The following is a 22,621-nucleotide window of genomic DNA, read 5'->3' as shown; positions in this document are numbered from 1 at the left end:
AGGATGGTGTTTATGGCTCTGAAGAGTATGTCAATACATTTGCTCAATACAGACGGAGCGTTCATTATGAGTATGGATTTTTTTCAGTTGTTTGATCAGACGGCGGATCAATCCCAGTAGCATTGCCTTTTCTCTCTCACAGTGGGTAGTAAACAGTTCGCTCCATGCGGCGAGGCGGTGTTCACTTGTTCAGGATTTCACTTACAGATCTCCCTTGCCAGTCAGACTGAGGGCAAGCACAGAGGGGCTGCAGCTGAGGTGATGGGCCCAATCCCTATGAGGGGAGCCTGACCTGAGGTGACCGTTTGAGGTGACTTAAGTGTTCACCTACAGCAGGAAAGACTCCTTGAGATAGTGAAGCACCTATTAGAGTCCCTCATTCAGTCCCATAATGGAATCAAGCAGAGGCACAGACAAATGGCTTGATCAGAAACAGAAATGTGAATAAGACATGTAGTTTGTCATGACATTTTGGTATATTTCAGGTGTGTTTGTTTAAAAGAGGAGAAGTCCAATAAACTAGTTTCTGACTAAAGTAATTCAGACCATTTCCAATTGTGTTGTTTTATTCTCTGTGGTTGAGCTGAGGCTAGACACCAAGTGCTTGGATTTATTTCTCGATTAAAATACAATTCAGAGCTGACATTTCCTTTCATTCTGAGCTTGCTCCATTAGATACACCCAATCCGCTTACAAGGCCCCATAATGGTTTCTAATTTAGTAGAACAGGAAATTTAGCCTTTTAATAGCACATAAAAATTCTCTATTACAACCTCCCTCAGTTGAGTTAAAATCTCTAAATGTTTAATTTCCATTTCCTATTTCAGAAGTATCAGGTGATTGCATTAGTTGAAAGCACTAGTCTCTGCAGTGGCTGGCTGTACAATTTTAATAGAATCCCCTCACCTTTAGCTGCCTGCTTTAAATAACTGGCTCTCTTACTTGGAAAAGGAGTCACCTAAGAAAATCAATCCCTCCCCATTCTTGGCCCCTGTTCAATTATATATGGAAGGGTTTGGTGCACAATTTATATTCAAATGGAGGGTCCTCTCCTGGTTTTAAGAGTGTAAGTGTGTAAGTGTATAAGTGTTTTAGTGTGTAAGTTTAAGAGTGAAGTGTATATGGAAAAGGTGTCTGTGGCTGTTTACTCTGCTCATCGTTTGGAGAGCAATACATGTGCTGTTTTTTGTTTTGTTTTGTTTGGGGGGATGGGGGGTTAAGTGAGAGCAACATAGTCCTTGTAGCTTATGAATGTAAGAAATACTCCAATTCTGAAAAATTAATTACACTGCTAATAATCACCAAGAGGCAAGTGAAAGCAATACAGTGCTTGTAGCTTATGAATGTAAGAAAGGCATCTCTAATTCTGAGCCGGTGGTCAAGCAGAATTATCTGAAAAAATAATTATAATACTAATAATCACGGAGAGGCAAGCCATCCTGGAGAAGAATATGTAAATATTTGCACACTGAACAAGCCTGGCTCAGCATATGGAGTTCAAAAGCCATGTGTTCCCTATGTGTGTTATTACCAGAAGGCTTCAGTCCCAGCCATGTGTTCCCTGTGTGTGTTATTACCAGAAGGCTCCAGTCCCAGGCAGGTTTCTTCCTCCTTCCAGCAGTAATTCCATGGTGTGCCCTGCTCACAGCGCAGCCCCCTGCCCATCAAAAGTGGAGCTAGTGATTTGGGCTTCATCCATCACAGGTTGCTTTATCAGTGGGTGTCCTGTCTTTAGCTATTTGCCGATTTATCCTGTCCCTTCCAGCAGGGCCTTAGAGACCTGGAGAGCTCTGAAATCTCTTTGATGGGATTGGACAGATACCCCCTGCCTGTCAAATATGGCCCTGCTCCCTCCCCCTGACACATCACACACCATCGCGGTGATCCCAACATGTTGTCAAAGCACAGTCGATATCAGAAAACAATATGGTGACGCGGTCTGTGGATGTGTAAGGGTGTGGAAAAAAGATTCTCATTTGGTAGCCAAGAGCCAGTCAGCTGGCAACGTCTCTCTCCTCTTGTTGTTTTTTGCCGAGGCGTTCTCAGTGTTTCCACCTGACCTATTCTAGCCTGCTTCACTCATCATCCACATGTGCAGCTCTTCTTTTCAAGCCAGAATCCAGTTGTTTGTTTACACATTAGCATATGCCAACCACTTATATTACTCATCTAATTACCCAGGTATGTGTGCATGTGTGTGTGTGTGTGTGTGTGTGATTTGGTATATGTGTGTGTGCACACATTTTGTGTGAAGCTTAGGAATGATGCTTAACACTAAAAGGTCTATATCCCTCGTCCGGGATATTTTTATTTTTGAGTTTTCGTCTTAGAGACATAAAAAGAACAACCATGGAAACATTGAACCCTTTTCTAATATTATTGCTGAGGTCTTCTAGAATAGAATCATATATTCCATTTGTGCATCAATGTTTTTAGTTAAGCACAGAAGCCATGTGGCAGACTGACACCACCTCTCCCCTTGCCAGCCTAATGAGAGCCGCCTTAGAGGGTGTTCACGTGAGCCCCTCTCCAGTCTGCTTCAAACCCAACCCTCCACTGTACTTTTCTACTTCCCAACCCTGTCATTGCATCACACGTGGTTATATAGGATCAAATCAAGCTGTCAGCGACTCAAATTGTATGTTCCAGCTGTATTAACCAAACAGGAAAGAACCGAAGTAGCATCGCCTCAGAAATACAATCCACACGCCAAGCCATGGTAGATTTGAATCTAATAGCAGTCCAATAACAAAACACTGCCCTTGACATCCATTTGATTAGCCAGGCTTTATCATATTTATGTGTTGCAATGTATGCAAATGTACACATTGAATGTAGTGCTATGATGAAGTTTTTTTAGTGCTCTTGGGCGTTTATATGCTAATCAAATAAGGAAGGGACATGTCTCTTGATCCTGCTGCAAAGAGCATCTATTATTCCCCTACCTACCATCTTCCTTTGTCTTATCACAAGTGCCTGTCTTAGATGGAGGTAATGTTTGTTTTACTGCTAAGGCCTATTATGAGAGTTTGCTTATCAATTGAATAATTGGCACAAATTATGTTAGTCTGTTTTTTTTTTTTCATTCTGATGTTTGCTAATGAAGACCCTCTGTTGTTTTCCTAGTAATTAATTACAGTGGGAGTGAGTATGGGAGAGTTTTGTTTTGTTTTATCTACTTAGAAGACACCAGATGCCATCAAAATCATTTTTTGTGGTCTTTAAACTCATCAAATGGATTATTTTTAGTTTGGTACTTCATCTGTGGTCATATACCAAAATTATACAGGAAGAGATCAAATCTTAAATCACTACATGCAGTTTTTCTCATGGTTCCAATTAAAAGCCAAAAACTAACTGCTGACTAAACATACTGAATTAAGTTGAAGAGGGGACATTTTGAGAGAAGAGTTTGATGCAAACTTCTCAAATGTCCTCAACACATCTCCCATGTGTCTTCTGTTAAAATAACTTCAAATGTGGTTTGAGGTTCATCTTTTAAGCACAACCATGTTTTTTTAATAGTGGAATGGAATTTGGTCCTGTCTATGTTTTGGAGGATATTAGAATCTGGCACACCTGCTAGACCTTTCTGATCACCGTTGATAACATGTTGAAGCAACTTTAACTGCTATGGTCCTCAGCTCTGGAAACAACTTCCTGGTGACATCAGAGTTGTACAAACTGTAACCAGTTTCAAATTTAGACTCAAAACCGTTCTCAGATTCTTTTTGTTAACTGATTGAAGATACAAATTTGTTTCTGTTTTTCTAACTGTTTTAATCCACTTAATCCTTTTAATATCTTGCACATGTAAATTTAAATGTAAATAAACTTGCCTTGATGGAAAGATAGATAGTTAAACATACATCTGTAGTATCGAGATTAGTTCCAGGTAAACAATGTGAACTATGATGTATTAGATTAACAATACAACTAGCTATTGATTGCTTGACTGACATCTCAAACAACTTGTATTTTGTTGAGCAGGTTTTGTCCTTCTTTATTGGGTGTGTTTCTTGCCTCAGGGGTCATTTCACAGCATTTACAGGTTAAATGGGGTAAAGACAGGCTGACCACAGCCAAAAAAGCCCCATTAGTTTTTACTCCACCAATATAAAGACAAATCACCCAGTTAACACCCAGTCTCAGGTCTCAGTGCACAGTTTTATAATTTCATCCTGCCATCCTGGAGGTCAAGGACCTGGAGACAGCATTAGGATGGATGAAATGTCACCAGTAAGAGGAAATGGTGGCGATCCGTAAATGAGATAAAAGAACTAATTGTTTGGAAAATAGTTCTTCATTTCTATACCAGATTGTTCATCCTGCCCGTGGTTGGTGTACTAGTGAGCCTTCTTGTTTGACTCTTTGGGAGGATCTCAGTGCTCTTAAATGTAAGAGAGCTGTCTTACTAACAAAGCACTAAAGACTTGATGGGCACAATATGTACATGGTGATGTGTATGGGTGTGTGAGTGAGCGAGTGAGTGAATGTGTTTCTGTGCATGTGTGTGTGTAATGATATCTTTGCACTTCACAACTGCCTTCCATTTTTAAGTATTTATATATATTTATATTTTATTAATTTCTGTATTTTGGTCTTTGTCCTTGAATTGTCATATTTGTCATGCTCTTATTGTGTCTTTGTGTGTTGATGTCAATTTTATATATCTAAACAAACTGCTGCTGGAGAGCGCCAAACTGTTTTTCGTTGTGTACTACAATGACAATTAAACTCCTTGAATCCTTGAATCCTTGAATCCTTACAACCTTGGCGTCTCATCCAGACAGCTGTCTTGCGCGAGGTTATTATGATTATTTAAAAAAACGTTGTTTACGAACGTTTTTTTATGACGTTAGTATGCTGAAGGACCGTAGGTTACTTACGTAGCTAACTTACGTAGGCTAACGTACTGATGTTTGAAAGTTGGCTGACTGACCCCTCGCAAATCACATAAACCTGTGTCTCCCTCCCTCTTCTCCACAGTGGGATGCCATCACTGAGATGGATGAGCAGAACCGACCCATACACACATTCCAGGTGTGCCATGTGATGGAACCCAACCAGAACAACTGGCTGCGCTCCAACTGGATCTTCCGCGAGGCGGCACAGAAGGTCTACGTGGAGCTGCGCTTCACCCTCCGTGACTGCAACAGCATCCCCTGGGTGTCAGGCACCTGCAAAGAGACCTTCAACTTGTTTTACATGGAGAGCGACGAGGCGCATGGCATCAAGTTCAAATCCAGCCAGTACACTAAGATCGACACCATCGCGGCCGACGAGAGCTTCACTCAGATGGACCTCGGAGACCGCATCCTCAAACTCAACACTGAGGTGCGGGAGGTGGGGCCCATCACCAGGAAGGGCTTTTATTTGGCCTTCCAGGACATAGGTGCCTGCATTGCTCTGGTGTCCGTACGGGTCTACTACAAAAAGTGTCCTTTCACCTTCCGGAACCTCGCCACATTCCCAGACACCATCCCGAGAGTGGATTCCTCCTCGCTTGTGGAGGTGCGTGGCGCCTGCGTGAAGAATGCCGAGGAGCGAGACACACCCAAGCTCTACTGCGGGGCCGACGGCGACTGGTTGGTGCCGCTCGGGCGCTGTGTGTGCAGCGTGGGCTACGAGGAGTTGGATGGCGCCTGCATTGGTGAGTGGCATTGTAGAATAGAAACAAAGAATTCATCATTGGGAGATAACAGTGATGTTGGGTAATGTTTTTGTAAAACTATCTGAATCTTTACACAAAACAGATCTTTGTCTGTCCTTTTGATCTAGTGAAAGTGTGCTTTATATATGCCATACATTTATATGCTAAACATTTACTGTAGTTTCTCTGCTAAAAAAGAAAGAAAATGTCAGATTTCTGCATTTTATGTTTAAAACAGAAACCCTCACCCACCCATGTGAACCCTAGCGACTGTATTGGGTGTATTGAGGTGTGTCCCATGTCAGAGACAGGCAGCTCTGTTCTGGGCCAGTGAGGTGATGGCTCCCAAAGCTGATATTAGTCTGGGAATCAGAAATATCAGTGGGACTCAGATGGGAACAGTCTCACGCTAGAGTGCAGAGGCAGACGCTGGGTGACGGAGCAGCGCCCGCTTAAACCGCGCCACACAGCATAATCTCCCATGTTGTCAGAGCCAACGTGCTAGCATTTCATCTTTTGTGAAAGCCAGTCCACAGGCTCATTCAGATGAGATCGAAACATGAAGACCATCTTGCTGTTTAAGGTTGATTTCAAGCTCAGATGAAGAAGCTGCTTCTTTTTCTCCCTTGATGGGACAGGAGTGGGAATGGGGAGTGTCGCATTAGGGAAATCTCGGTGTAAATCTGCTCCTGGTTTCTTCTAAGGCGGACCCCTACCCCTCCCCCCGCTCCCACCCCGAGGCACTATCAGCAGTATGAATCACTCGATAGATTAAGGCTTGCAGTCGCACAAGGCTGTCAGTTGTCAAGCTGTGCGTCTGTAATGGGGCTGAAAAAGTGAATCCTTTCACAGCACTGCAAACTCTCTGAAGACTTTTCTAAAACCCAGCTCAAAACGGACAGCTTTTGCCGACATCGTATTCATCATAGTTGCTGTGGTCCTAGATCTCAGACTCCCACTGTTCTGTGATGTTGGCTAGCTCACTACTGAAGATTGCCTTCCCTGTTGGTTAAAAAAAGCTTATAGTTATTTATTTTATTTTTTTCCCGCCTGGTAGTTGCCTACTGGTTTTCAGCCCACCCATCCTAAGGCACATACTATATCAATGTGTAAGACGGAAAAGAAATAGGCCGTTGCATTTGTAGTAGAGGCAGTTTTATAAATGATGCCGTGAAAACACCTGCCTGATTGTGGGAGCACTAAAGTCAGTAGCACTCTGTCTAACGCTTATAACACCATCACTTACAAATAGTGTAGAATGGAAATAGAATGACTTATAGAAAGACTACTGGGACTAGCACTGTACATGTTCCCATCTCATATTTCATGCTACTTCTCTTACTCATCCACTGAACACACAGCATTGATTTAAGGGCAGGATGGTGCCATCTGTCCTTGGAGTGACTAAAGGTCAGAGAATTGCCTGATTCATACTTGTTCTCTGGGCCTGTCAGGTAAGAAAGGCCAGTGGTGCCCGTGGCTGTCACCGCAGGGAAAGGCCGTCATCGGAAGGTCATTGTCACCCCCTTCCCTCACTGCCCCTCCACTTCCACCAATGGGCACGATATGTCAGTGTGAGGAATTTTAACCTTGAAACCCAAGACACCTAGCTTTAATCTTCCCCCAGTCTCCTGGGTCCTTCTGTTTCACATCGGATACTAACCCCTTGAAAAGTGCATGCTATGGAGTGGGAATATCAAAGGTTAGTCTTACCTTGACCTCATGTACACATTTAGAATTTTGTTTTTCAAAATTGTATAATTCCGTTAATAATCAGAAGACAGAGCATTGAGTCCACAGTGTGCTCATTCGCTCTAGATGTTGAATGAATAAAGGGTGTTTCTTGCGAGACATGGGCATGTTTTGAATGGTGCCGAGACTGTTGTAGTGGTTCTGTGTGGGTCCCCAATGGCTCTGACATTTCAGGAGCTACTGCCTGTCTAAAGAATTATTGAGTTCAGAGTTGACTTTCCACCTGATGTGACCTAAGGGGAGCACTTACAAAACAAGTAACTGCTACAATTTCATTTGGTCGTTAAGTTCCCACTAATTTATCTTATTCTGATTGTAATTATAGCTTTCAATACAATACAAAGAATAGTTATCTTGCGATAATCAAAAGTTAAAAGAATGTTTCGAGTATAAGTGACCTACCTGACTGTTGAGATGATGAGACAGAGTGTAGCTTCTATGATGGTAATGACTAATGAGCAGAGGTATACTGCCCTACCCCAACTAAGTCATCTTCTAATGGTGGAGTGGGGTTTCAGGGTTTCAAGCGATGTCACACTGCTCATTTGGAATGCCTGTAAATATCATATGACTGTTCATATAATTTGTTCGCTCCAAACGGCTGACTTTTTCCTTTCACACGTACTGCTGTCGATAGCATACTTTACTTGATCTTATTCCCAAGGCAACTGGCTGCTGTTTTGGGAAAGTTATACTAAAATAGTCTCGGCTTTTACTTCAGGATTCAGACAAACAAGGGTATGAAAGCACTGCAATTGGGGGCGTAGAAAGCTTTAGCCTTTGGGGAGGATTCAAGACATGAATGCCTTAGTCCCAACAGTAGAGCCACCAGAGCAGCTAGGCTCTTCCCCTGTGGCCGATTTGATGCGGTGATACGTGGGTGAGCGTGTGCACACTTCAAATCAGCACTTCAGTGGCAACAGAACACCCTCGAAGCAGAATCAAATACAGAATCCGACTCTTTTGCACTCCAAACATGCGAGAGATCGCATACATTTCGAGAGCAAGAGGGAGTTCAAAGGGGAGCCAATCCAGTTCGGTTATATAATTGAAACAAGTACATACAATGCAGTTAGCTTATATAACTCTCCCGTAGGTTTCCCAAAATATATTTCTCCTTTTTGTGAGGTGAGGATACTGGTTTTAAGATGACACTTTCAATTAAGTGAAGAGCTGACTGAACAATAGCCTGTTCGTTAAACCTGTGAAGCAATCATCTCTCTAATTTAATCTGTGTTATTTAGACACAATAGGTGCCTAATCCTTATTCCCTCCCAAAGTAGCTTTCTGGGGAGTTATTCTAAAGCCATTTACTCTGCTCTTACCATCTCAAGGTCCGTTTCCATGAGAAATTCAGGAATTACAGTGCAAAGCACTCTTTTGTGATCCTGTATTTGTAATGGCAAAGACCTTCTGCACACACAGTGCCCAGATCACATTTAAATGCCTTAGCAAAGAGATTCTGCATAAGACTGCTTAGATGGACTTTCATCAAGGAGACCTCAGGTAGGAATAAATTGACATTGTTGCTATCTTTGATGACTTGGCATGCCCACTGTTATCAGTTTATAGGGAGGAAGTGTCTTTCTGAAAATAGGCTGATAGTGAGCATCTTAAATATACTTCAAATTTAAACCAAATTAATGCAGGTCTCATTTACTATTAATTTAAGGCCAGTAAAGTGTACATATGTGTCTAAACTAGAACAGCTTGATGAAATTAAATCCATCTAAACATTTAATTGTAAGACACAATTGTTACAGACTAGACTCCCCCTAGGTAATCCATATGTTTAGGATATGTTTTGTCAAGTGTCTAGGAGTTTAAACTCTCCTCACCTGACCCCTGCGTCACAAATTCCAGCATAGCAAAGTATCCCAGCTCCTCCCCATTCTCCTCTATTTCACTGGTAGCTCTTAGATCACATTACCCCTTATCCATAGGAGGTGTCAGCAGACATCCCTCGCACACATACTCCGTCAGGACCACGGCCAGCTACCGTGCAAAACATAAATCAAACATTCTGATGTGCTAGTGAACGGTCCTAGAGTCAAATATTCAAAGTCTGAGTGATCTTAATTCCATTTTGCCATGCTGAACCATACATTATGAACTAATAGTTTTTAATAACTCTTAACTTCAAAATTGATTTTGCCTCAGTTGTTTGTAATCAGAAAACATTTCCTGATATACTGTATACAAATACTTGATCGACAATCAGAAACCCATTTCATCTACTGCAAAAGTCTCATAATACAGTACAATGAAAGCCAAAAGCCTTCAAAGCCAGTGAAATCTACACTGAGATTCTTTTCTATCAGAGTGTCCTAGCACATGATAGAGGACTGCAGTGAAGTGGGCTCATAGGTGCTCTGGAAGGCATTTTCAATTACTGTGAACGTTGTTTAATGAGCTCATGGAGTCATTACCATACATATCACATACAGACGTCGCTTTGGACAAAAGCGCCTGCTAAATGACTAAATGTAAATTTAAATGTAAATACCCTATCCAAGTTGTCTCAAGGATCATTTTTGAAAGCAAAAGACAACTCTGTGCCGATGTACAGTATGAGACAGTATGCCCCTCATACTAGACAGAAGTGGATATTCTTAGTCAGTTGGACATCCTGTTCCTTGGATCACATGTTCCTTGGATCACAGTGTAACATTATGTTAAAGAAAATGAATGGGGAAGCTTCTGTGGATGTTTAATTGGGCATCTCACAAGACAAAAGTCAAAGTCAAAGTCAAAGTGTGTTTATTGTTGCATGTACCAAATTGCTTCAGCACAGCAAAATTCTTATGACTTGGCAGGCATAGGGCTGGGCGATATGGAAAAAAACATATATCACGATATGGATTATTTTATATCACGATAGCGATATATATCGCGATAATGATATAATAATGGAAAAAATGTAGCGGGAGCATTAATCCGCTACTAAAATGATGTGTATAGAGTGAGTGTAACTAAGATCTCACTCCCCTGTAATATTGACTAATATTAAATATAATGAAGAGATAAAAGCCATTCAGTATTAAATAAGACATACTAATATTAATTATTATAAATAGATACATTCAATGAACCTACTCTAAATATTTGCTTTAATAACTATTTTCATACCCATTCAATATCAGTGGCCTAATGCCCAATCACTCTCTCGTTCACGCTTGCTATAAATATACAATCAATAAACAACTTAACTAATGCAATAACAATATGGCAATACAATCCCGATGTATTTTACAGTTCTTTGTGTTCCGAATAGATGTATGAGTTCAGAGTTCAAAAGTCGATGGTCACAGCTCAGAATACGTACGATGACGTATTTGTCAATCCACAGAGTGCTGTGCCGCACCGGCAAGCGGCTGTGCCGGCGGTGTGTGTGAGCGAATGTTTGTATAATACCGTTCAGTTCGGGAAGGAGCTCCTTGTTATGTATGTGTGTGTAATGTCAGGATAATAACTCCATAAAACTGGAACCCAGTACCTCGATGGTCCAGAGAGATGGGTCAAACTGAGTTGTCCGTGGATGGCAGGGCAAAGAGCGTCAATCAGAAGGTAGAGTAGACCCAGGGCTAGCTGCTAACCGTCTGTCCGTTACCAGGGAAACCAGCGACACACCGTTGAATCTCAACTAGCAGCGATAGCTAAACGTTGCTAGCAGCCACTGAAGCTGCCAGCTGATTGTATTATGAAAAAAAGTTTATCACGATAGAAACGATAGAGGAGAAAGGTCACGATAGACACGTTTCTATCGTCCTCACGATATATATCGTCATATCGCCCAGCCCTAGGCAGGCATCATTCATCTACGCAGTAGATGTCATACATAACATTAAACTCTATAACACTATGACAATAAAACATATAAAATGTAACATTAAGATACAACAATTTAAAGAACAACATATATTATAACAATATAACATATAACATATAACATATAACATATAACATTAACATTCAACAGTTACAGTACAGTAGAAGGGCTAGCAGCAGTTTAAGTGTGAATGAGAATAAGTTAAAAAGAAGTGTTAAGAATAAGTTAAAGTTTTTAAAAATGTGCAAATATATCTATGAGGTGAAATGTATGAGTGGGGGAGCAGGGAGTAGGTGGAGGTGGCAACTGTTCAGTGGTTCAGTGTTTCTGATTCAGGAGCCTTACAGCCAGGGGGAAAAAGCTATTTGTGAGTCTGGTAGTCCGTGTTCGGATGCTCCGGTAGCGTCTACCAGACGGCAGCAATGAGAACAGTCCATAGCCTGGGTGGCTGTTGTCCTTCAAATCTTTTTCGCTTTCCTCAGGCATCTACTGTTGTAGATGCCTTGCACGGAGGGGAGATGGCTGCCGGTGATACGCTCCGCCGTCTTCACCACCCTCTGCAGGGCCTTGCGGTCGGCAGCGGAGCAGCTACCATACCAGGCAGTGATGCAGCCTGAGAGGATGCTCTCAATGGTGCATCTGTAAAAGTTTGTTAATGTTTTTGAAGACATGCCAAACTTCTTGAGTCTCCTCAAGAAGTATAGCCGCTTCTGTGCAGTTTTGACTGCTGAGCCTGCCTGCATGGACCAGGTTAGGTCATCCTTGATGTACACACCGAGGAATTTGAAGTTGGAGACTCTCTCCACTTCAGCTCCCTCGATGTGTATGGGGTCCTGACCCCCCCTCTGCAGCTTCCTGAAATCCACGATCATCTCCTTGGTTTTGCAGACGTTGAGAGCCTCTTGAATCCCTGACAGTCTTTAAGATTAAGGTTGGTCATTTCTTCTGTCACTTGTCGTGTTTCTGTGATGCAGTGCAAGTGATTATGTGCGTGATCTGGTCTTCATGACTATTATGCTCCTATAAATCATTCTCATGAATGTATGAGCAGTGACATGAAATGCACAAAATAATATTTGACCAATTTTGGGATTTCATCTGAAATCTCTTGCACTTCTACCCTTCTTACATACTACACATACCTCATCTTTTTTTTTAAATACAATTATAACAAACAATAATTTAGCAGAAGCAGTAGCAGTAGCAGTAGCAGTAGCAGTAGCAGTAGCAGTAGCAGTAGCAGTAGCAGTAGCAGAAGCAGTAGCAGAAGTAGTAATATAAGTAGTGTTGGTGGTATGTGTAGTGGTAGCAGTGCTACTTTAAGTAGTAGTGAGAGTAAAGACAGCAACTGCAGTCCTGTGACTTCAATACTTCATAGTAGATTTAGAGGGATCTGACATTCTTCCACTGATTATTGTCTGTCAATCATGATGAAGAATTACAGTGATCACTTGACAACACGCAATCAATGCATGTGACGCCACTCTCTGTTGGAAACTGCTCACGGCACACAAAAACCTGTCAAGCTTCCAAGGACACCTGCTGAATTTCAAGGACAAAGAAGAGTTGCATCAAATGTGAACACTCTCGCTCTTTAGAATGCATAAGCATGCTCCACAATGGAATGGGAACAATCTGAGTTTGTCATCAACTGCCACAGCAGCCGTGATTGTAAGAAATGGAATACTAATCATTTTCTTAAACACTGTAGACTTATAGTTCGGACTAGTGGCATTTATATCTACCACATTGTTATTTCAAACGTCACTAAGATTTTTGATAGGGTCTACTGGCCGTCTATTTTTTTCTATTGCAGTAGATGAAATGGGTTTCTGATTGTCGATCAAGTATTTGTATACAGTATATCAGGACATCTACAAAGGTCCAATCACCAACATGTATAAGTACTCTGGACAATTGGACATAATGATTCCAGCTGGCTGAGGCTATCCTACATACAATGCTACAAATATTACTGCAGTTTCACACAGATGATCAAATATGTTGTTTTTACAAGAGAAAATGGCCACGTGATAACCAGTTATTCTAGCGTACAGCATCCTTCAAACTGATACACAAAATGATGTTCTTTTTATTTAATTATGTTAGTCTCTCAGTATATAGCATTCTAAACCCACCGTTATGGAGTCTGTTGCCCAAAAGAGTGTCCAGCATGTCAAACCTGACATATAGAGATGCTGTAGGGGGCAGAGGCTGACACATGCACCGGTTTGTTAGCTATCCTTCTGCCATTTAAACAATACCCCCCAATTTAAAGTTGCTGCCAGAAAAGAGAAAACAAATGGCAAATCAATAGATGGTGAGATCTCATAATGCCATAAAGCCTGATCCTTTATTTAATTTACTCACACATATCAACACCTTTACAACAATCGCACGGATACAGCTGAAGTCTAAAACTAACTAACTAACCCCATGAGTCTTGGCCAGTGAGCCACTTTCACCAACAAAGTGGACCTGGCATGCAGGGAAACAGCAGTTTTCCTCCTCTTCCTGTCATCATTTTTGAATGGACTGTGCCCAGCAGGAGAGGTAGAGAGAGAGAGAGAGAGAGAGAAAGAGAGAGAGAGAGAGAGAGAGAGAGGGAGGAGAGAGAGAGAGCTTTAGATAAACAGAGAGAGAGAGGGAGGAGAGAGAAAGAGAGAGCTTTAGATAAACAGAGAGAGAGAGAGAGAGAGAGAGCTTTAGATTAACAGAGAGCGAGAGAGAGAGAGAGAGAGGTAGGAGAGAGACAGAGAGCTTTAGATAAACAGAGAGAGAGAGAGAGAGAGAGCTTTAGATAAACATAGATAGAGAGAGAGAGAGAGAAAGAGAGAGAGAGAGGGAGATGTGAAGAGAGAAAAAGATGTGGAGTTGGCCCTGCTCCTGAACACTGAGGGATGCTAATGTCCTTGGATGGCGCTGAAAGTCTGTCTGGAGCATAGGGGAGGCAAGCTGGCAGAGCTGGCATCATGGCAGCCTGGCTGAAGGCTGACTCTTGGGCTGGCTGTGCTGCTGCTGTGCTGCTGTGCACGCGCTCCTGTGGCAGGGCCAACATGGGTTAGCAAAATGCTAATGACATGCAGTGGCGTTCATGTCAGGCTATGTCAGCATGTGGGAATAGTGTAAGCATTTAGTTCATGCTAATTTTAGTTTTTTTTTGCCTGAAGCCACAGTGTAATTATAGTCCCTTCAAAATGTATCCATGTTCCTAATGCTTAGACAAGGGGAGAAAAGAGGGAGCTTGCAATGTGCATTTGCAAAAGTCAAGTGAATGCACCTTCACATGATTAATGTCTTTTTATGTCTAAGATGTGAGAAAAGATGTGAACATTTGTCTATGTTTTGTTTTCTGCTAATGCACTTTGTGTAATTTGTTTAATTGTGGCTGTGTGGGAGGGGTAGCTGGTACACTTGTTATGCGTCTTGGGAACTGGTAGGTTTATGCTAATTTGACTGGAGAATAAATTATGGAGATTACAGTTTGTGAGTAGTGGTGCCAAGTTGATACATGAACTCACGGTGACTTCTGCTTCCTCTTTTTTTATTGCTGAGTGTGACTTCAAAGGCTAGTCTGATCAAAGCTAGCAGAGGGGGGAGAAAAATCCCCAATGCTCTGCAGAACGCGCTCACACAGCCTCCTCTGCTAGCAAAACAAAGGCAGCCTAGCATTTGATACTTTTTTTTTTTTTTTGCTAGCAAAAATGCTGTCAGACATTGCAACATTTCAATTGATTTCCCCCCCCCCCCCCCATTTCTATTTTAGTCTAGCAGCTATGACAGTGAATAAGTCATTAAAGGGCTTATGTTGTGTCCTAGATAAGCCATCAGCACACTGATGTGATGGGGTGCCCTGTTGTCAGAAATGAAAGCGCGCTGAGGAGGCCGTGGGAAGCAAACAACAATTTGTTTTGCCGTGAAACTTGGCATGCTATTGCACATGCTTGTTCAAGTTTCAAATGACCAGGGTTAGAATAGTTTCTTGTGGTTATTTTATATGCTTAAAGTCTGCATCTTGGATCTGTGTTTACTTTGGAAGAGTGTCATAGTTGAGTCACAAATCAGGCATCATTCCGTAGGGGTTCTCTTCACTCTATTACAGCAGTGAAGAAAATAACTATCACAACTATCTCTCATGCAATTCATTGGGCTTATCCCTACCGTATGATAGTTGAGAAGAACCAAATAGCCTTTGTTGTCGGACAGATTCTTCAGTTGAGTGTTTGAGTGACACTGTACCATTATCTCTACCTCTGGAGCACCTGTCCTCTGATTTCCTTTGAAAAGCCTTTAGGCACCTGTTCTGCTTTTCTATGGGGCGGGATAAAGCCTTCCATGTTGGCCTACATAGGGAACTTCAAACTGATGACTGATACCAGTGCTCTCTCTAAATGACAGTTACTGGAGGGCAAGGGTTTTCACGTCGGCAGGTGTCCCTCAATCTGCTGCGCCACAGTCTCAGCAGCAGCATCCAAGCCTGTTAGACATGGCTGCATGCATTTGGCATAACTCTCCGTTCTCTCTCTCTCCGCCACAGTGGGAGCTCAACGCTGATGGGCTAATCCTGGCTGCTCAACACACCACTGATATGAGCAAAGTAGGTCACTTTTACAAAACGCTCCGCTATGAGCACCCCATCCCGATGGTGGGTGTTTTTTTTTTTCTTCCTCTATGAACTCTTGGTGACCCCGTTCGTGCGTGCGCTCACAATAGCACCCAATCGGCTTTGCTGAACCAATGCAAATTAGGCTGACAGCCTCTCAAGGATCGTGATGTATGTATTTAAAAGTTCTGCGTTGGTTGCCTTGGCATACGGAAAATGGAAAGTTTTCTTAGGTTTTAATTTGATACGGGCTTCATAAGCAGCATGCAAATCCTATCTCCAAAATATGCCAATTCAGTGATGGTTTATTCTTTTTTTGTGTCCATTTTTAGCACGTCATAACAGACGGTTAAAAACAACAAACAGCAACATCAGAGCAGATTTTTTCCAACAGCCTGACAGTACTGGGAGCAGTGACAAGATAGAGATTTTCAAAAGCCAGCCCTCTCCAAATTTCTCAGCATCTCACGTTTTGATTAGTAGTCCCATTACTCTGCTCTGAAGGAGTGTACAGAGTCATCACAGGTTTAGACTTTATAACTTCCTGCACGGAGGAAAACATATGTAAATGAGAAGTCTTGCAGTAACATTAAAAATGTAAAAAGGGTTTCACTGTAATTAAAAACAATTAATTAAATGTCCCTGATGATTTTCTCGGTTTTGATTAAATAGAATCTAGTTTTTCTTCCAAGTTGGAATGATGCGGATAAAGCATTCAGGCTTTAAAGTATTCACCTCCTATAACAAATATACATTAGATAGATTTGTATCTCGGATGTGATTCAGGACAAACTTCTGGATCACTGTTCAAACAATAAACAGTCCGATTATCTGGGGAAATGCATCAAAATCTATAGAAATGAGTGATCCCTGCTGCAGTACTGTAAAGTACATCTGTACATCAGGGATTCTTGTTAAATTTATTTTAAGATACACGTATTAAAATGAATCAGATTGGAGAGCAGATGATCATTATTAGAAAGAACATCAACAAAAAAAATACTATGGAAGTCCACATAAACAAGTTTGTCATTCAGAACCTGTTTCTGCCTAATGCAGCAAGCAGCTATTTGGGCAAACAAACCAAAGCCCAGGATCAGTGAAACCCAAGATACAAATTCAGTTTCATATATATTCATAAAATATATTTAAAATCTAAATATATTACCACATGGCTACAGCGACACTCTACGCAGCACAGACAGTGAATAAAACAATCAGTTGCCAGTTATTCATCGGAGTCTCCAGTGAGCAACAAGAAGTGAGAGAGAAAAGTTTGTATTTTACAGCATAGTACTCGCTCAGCCTAAAGCACACATCAAGGTGTTGCTCTCCCATTTACCAATCGCATCACGTCTGTCAGTATAGTGACAAATTAAGATAGGCCAAAAGGAGTGCAATGTCTCTGCTTACAAATGGGATAAAACTGTTAAAATTACATTTTCACTTTTCATTAAATATGTGTTGCTCCTAACACAGGCTACAAAAACAAACAAATGTGTTGACATTTCACAGCGGGTCTGTCCGAGCTCAGTAATGTTGCTTGAATTCAAGGCACCAACCTCATACAGCTGCTTCATATGAAATACAACTAGAATCGTAGTACTAGTGGTAGTGTCTATGCAAGAATCACTACCATATAGGCAGCCTATAGTAATAATGATTCATTGTGTATATGATGTAGAAGGCATAGGTTTCAAAAGTGCTGGGGACATAGATGGGGTTGCATATGACTGTACCTGTCACTGGCCTATTGCATGTCAGTCTATGATGAGCGTATTCTGAATGCAAATGCACCACATTTCAAAGGTCATTGGGATTGTGGCGGCCTTTAAGACCTAAATGACATTCAGATGGAGGCCAAAGACAGGAGTCAAACGCTAGTCGGTCATTGATTCACATAAGACACATGGTAATGGTGGATGTGTACACTTATACAGATGAAACTACTCAGGCCATTTACATGTAAGACACTGACTCCCAATCGCTTACAGAAGATACACGCTGACATTAACCTAAAAAAGTGAAGCATGAAAACACCTTTTGTGGAACATTTAACATTTCTACTCTATGGCTATAACAAAGAGGAATTATGGGACAACGTTACGATATGCTAAAGATAAGTGGAATGTGTCTCTGTCAATTGACCGGTGGAGACAAACTCTGCAGTGAGAAAATGTCATACATCCTAACTATAAGAGATGTGCAGAGATTAGCGTAATTATTAGCGCCCCCCAGCTCCCTACAGTGTCTATTCATTCAAAATGTAATCATAAATTCTTTAAATATATACCTGGGAAAAAGTGGTGGAATATTATTCCCCCTTAAGAACTTCATGTAACTTTCTTCTATATGCTTCATAAATCATTTACCTCATACCTTTTGTAGTTTGCTTTCATATGTGTTTATTATTATATGTTCATATGTTAATATAATAATACCATGGCAGTGATAACACTTTGATTGTCTGAAGTGTACTGAGCATATTGAATCATTTCTCAGTGACAATTTAACCGTTTAAAGGTGCATTAAGGATTAATAGCTATTCGCTAAAGGTATGCTAGCAGCTAAAACTAACGAAATCTCTTGAAATGTGCTGACTTTGACATTATGACAAACTAATTACTCAACGACTGTCCTTACACAGTCAAACATCAATCATGTGCAACACAATACTAAGCAAGACAGCAAATAAGCTACTTACTAGATCGGCAGAAGGTAATCAAAGTCAGGTCGGCGGGCATCGGCAGGCAAAACTACAGAACGCAGTTATATGCCTATCGACCCTGCTATGCCATTGGCACGGACGCAATTCTCCATATTAAAAGTCATTGTAGCGCCCCAATTTTTTTTAAGCTGTTATTTTAAGGTTAAACTGCTTATCCTAACCCTAATCCTGAAGCATAATTGTTGCATATTGTGCCTTTAAATATTTGTATAACATGCATGATGACAAAACAAATGACAAGTGGCTTGTCATCACAGCACGTCAGAATTCCTCATGATATGATTGGCTCAAAAGACCCAAATTAAATGCCACACCCAGAGATGAGTGTGCTGTTTCACCTGTCCCACACAGGTGTCCTGCTACTCCTGCGTCCTCTGACTGCATACATCCAAATAACAGTTCAACTCCTCCCTTTGATGTTGCACCATTTGCAAACTATCGTTAAATCACACACGTAGCTCACAGCTCGTTGCCCGAGGGAATTAGAGACAGCATGGCTGTGTAATGTCATTTTATGAGCCCAGTTCTCTCATCTTTGGCTCTTTACCGTTCCTTTTGTTCTGTTCGACAGAATAAGGATCTTTATGGACCAAATTAAATCCCCAGCATTTTCATCTTTATTTTCAGGTGCTCTTTTAGCCCAGGGATGAATGAGTCTTCTGTGAACTGTCTTGGCTGGGATCAAAGAGGAGTGCTGGCACCTGCAGCAATGCCCTTAAAATGCACCAGACTGGGAACACCAGGCCCTGATACACACAAACACCCTAGTGTCTGTCTGTCTGCCTGTCTGTCTCATACTTGTTTTGCGTATTTGTTGACATATTGTGTTAATTCAGGTGACATAAACCACCGTGCATTACATTGGAAAAATTGAAGTTCTTCATGTGTGCATTAGAGCTTTGACAGTGATCTGAATAATGCAGTGGGTGGATGGATGGCAGGAGCTTTCTGCCTGCAGTTTGAGGCAATGAATCTGACTCCCTGAGTCCTTGAGGGGACAAGGGGGAGTAGCGTTTCAGCTCCACGCCAAGCTCAGTGTCCTGCTGTGGCGTAGTCTACCTTAACTTTCTGGAACTCATTAGAGCAGAGCGATAAAACAAGGTGGTAACCCCCAGTACTTCTCCTCATCGCCTGCAGGCTGCAGCACAAACTTGGTGCTCACAAATTAGCGGAAGACTACTCATTTGAAAAGTGTCCCACCCACTGGCAATGGCAGCATACTAATATGGGACTCTCAGTGCTGATAAATTCACCCTACTGACAATGAAGGGGACGGTGTGGGCTTCTTTAGCAGGTGATCAATTGAACCAACCCTGAGTTTCTGTCTGATTGTCTCCTACAAGTCAATGGTTATACTCTTACTTTATACATGTCACATGCATAAACAGTTTTCAATCATATATACAGTTTATATATATACAATACAATATAGATTAAAAAAACTACTAATTCATCTCACATTTTGAAATGGACAGTATTAATCTAGATGTATCGCAATTAAAAGTTTGTTTTTCTTCTAAAGACTAAATCTTATAAATTAACGAGTAATCAATTTAGGCAGCGTGTATTTTAGACACTGTTGTTTAATTGTATTTTTTGTGTGCTCTCTCTCCTATCTAACTGACTGCAGGCATGCGGCGGTTTCGTATCAGGGGTCAATGCACACCGGAAGTAAACAAAGTTGCGTTAACTGCGTTAAAATATTTTATCGCATTCATCTCGGCCCCAATAATTTCATAGATTAACGCGTTCACGTTGACAGCCTTAATATATATTTATAAATATATGGACACACCTGTCTTTCTTTCCTTTTTTCTTTCTTCTCCCCATCTCTGTTGTATGCCACTGTCCCCTAGAACACAGGCAGCTGTGCTCTGTCATACCAGCTTCTGTCTGTGCGATGTGGATGCTTTGTGAAGGTGGCTGTCTTAGCCAACTAGTGGTCAGTACATTTCTAATTCCTTCTGAACTGCTCCTTTACATATCAAAGCAAAAGGATATGAGTAAACATTCTTTCTGAGTCCATCTGCTCCCCGTCCCAACGGAGCCTCTGGCACACTGAAGGCTTTTCACACGAGCAGCGCTGCTTTAAGTGCTTCAGCAGGATAAGAACACTTAAGGAGGCGCACTGTGCTTCAGCAGGTGGAGAACACTTAAAGAGGCGCACTGCTTTAGGTGCTTCAGGTGGAGATCACTTAAGGAGGCGCACTGCTTTAGATGCTTCAGCAGGTGGAGAACACTTAAGGAGGCGCACTGCTTTAGGTGCTTCAGCAGGTGGAGAACACTTAAGGAGGCGCACTGCTTTAGGTGCTTCAGGTGGAGATCACTTAAGGAGGCGCACCGACTGTTAAACAAACATGAAATCATAGTGTCCTCACTGCAGGGCATCCAGCCCATACAGGAGCTCTTGGTGCTTGATATCTTTACAAAACTTGCCTCTTTTGGTTTGTTTACAGTGATGTTATCCTACTTACTGTAGTAGTCCACTGATGATGCTGTTTTCAGTGGTACTATTTAAGATATAGTTAACCAGTCCATACCGCTTACAACACTGTGTTGAGTTTTGTATCACAAATGTCAACTTTGCCTCATCTATGGTAAAGAATAGTGATGGGGATAATGTGTTACAGAAGTGTCCTTTTACAAAAGTAACACACATGGGCAACATAAAGCAAAATAATATTACCAATAATATCGTCACCTTCCTTTAAATAATTGCCTACGTAATTTTTGGACGAAAATTACTTTTTTGCCCAAATCATCTCCTCGTGATGCTGGCCACCTCTGGGAAAATGGCCTACATCCTCAGTCAAACAGATCATGTGATTCTACCCCTGTAGTATAATGGCCTATGTCAAGAGTGTGACTTAGGCAGTTTTATTTTGCCTACAGACAATATGACTTAGGCATTTTCACAAGCTTTTCAAGATGACTGATACAGTTTAATAAGTATGTCAAATGTCAAAATTTTGTCATTACCTTTTTCAGGTGAAATTATCAATAAATACCATGTATTCAATCTTTGGGTAAGTTTTTTGTGTTTTCTGAAAAGCCTGAAAGAATGACATCGGCAATTATTTTAGGAAGGTGACGATGTAACAATCAATATAGCCACTACTTTCCAAAAGTATCACATGTCTACTTAATTCATTTTTCTCTGCAAATGATGGTGCTTATGGTCTGCCTGTTGTTTTGAAGTTTCAAAAAGAACTTCCTCAGCACTAATTAACCTGGATTGTAGTGTGGGGGGTGTATGGCTTGTAGTGTGTTGGGTGTCTCAGACAGTCTCAATGATGGCGTGGCAGTTATAATGTCGTGATGAGGGATTTGGGTCTGAGAGGGAGTTGTCTTCTCTCTGTTTTTTCTGTCTCTTGTTTCTCGCTCATAGCAGATTTATTTGGGGCATGGAGACAAACAAATGCAAAACATTTAGATAAAGTGTCACACTTTTCAATTCACATAGGATAATGTGACGGGTAGGAAGGATTGAAAAAGACAATGTGTATCCAAGTGGTTTATGTTTCATGTTAGCATAATATAATGGACTGCAAAAATAGAGTTGAATGCCTATCTTCTTTCTTCCATTTATCCCAAGGTGACCTTGCTCTACCAACCTATACCTAGTGCTTTGTGCTTTCAGGGCATTTCTTTTCTTAAAGGGCTAACGTGAAAGTAGTAGCAGTAGTAATGCATTACCTATCTCAGAGTCACACTATTGCATGATTATAGTTGAACGCAGTTTTGTCGTGTAAAGAGAGAATATGTTTTACTGAGACTGAATCTATTACACTATTGATTTAGCCCGTCTGGAGGGTAGGAATGACACTCTCTATTTTCTGTTTTCTACTCAATTTTGAAAGAGACATATGGTATGATGTAGATAATTAGAGGGCTGATATACCAACCTTATTTGAGACAGAGAGTGGAGTTTGGATAGGGACCTGGAAGGTTGCCCAACTCTACCTTCACTTCCATGTTCTTTTATTAGTATTATCTTCACTACCATGTTTATTAGCGTTACCTTCACTACCATGTTTATTAGTGTTACCTTCACTA

General features: G+C 41.3%; 2 protein-coding genes across 2 annotated transcripts in view; both read left to right on the top strand.

The window, feature by feature from the left end:
* The window catches only part of LOC308365639 (high affinity choline transporter 1-like), a gene marked incomplete at both ends in the record, with an annotated part of 303,102 nt that overhangs the window by 166,980 nt on the left and 113,501 nt on the right, over nt 1-22,621 (top strand). The window lies entirely within an intron of this gene.
* The window catches only part of LOC308365638 (ephrin type-A receptor 6-like), a gene marked incomplete at both ends in the record, with an annotated part of 138,677 nt that overhangs the window by 30,779 nt on the left and 85,277 nt on the right, over nt 1-22,621 (top strand). Inside the window, one exon of the mRNA XM_080839126.1 lies at nt 4,990-5,653. Coding sequence (XP_080695252.1) covers nt 4,990-5,653 — 664 coding nt within the window. The remainder of the gene's footprint in view (nt 1-4,989; nt 5,654-22,621) is intronic.

The sequence above is a fragment of the Sprattus sprattus genome, assembly GCF_963457725.1.
Source record: "Sprattus sprattus genome assembly, chromosome: 5".
Lineage (NCBI taxonomy): Eukaryota > Metazoa > Chordata > Actinopteri > Clupeiformes > Clupeidae > Sprattus > Sprattus sprattus.
Note: the sequence above shows the minus strand (reverse complement) of the source record. Positions and strands in the feature narration are given on the sequence as shown.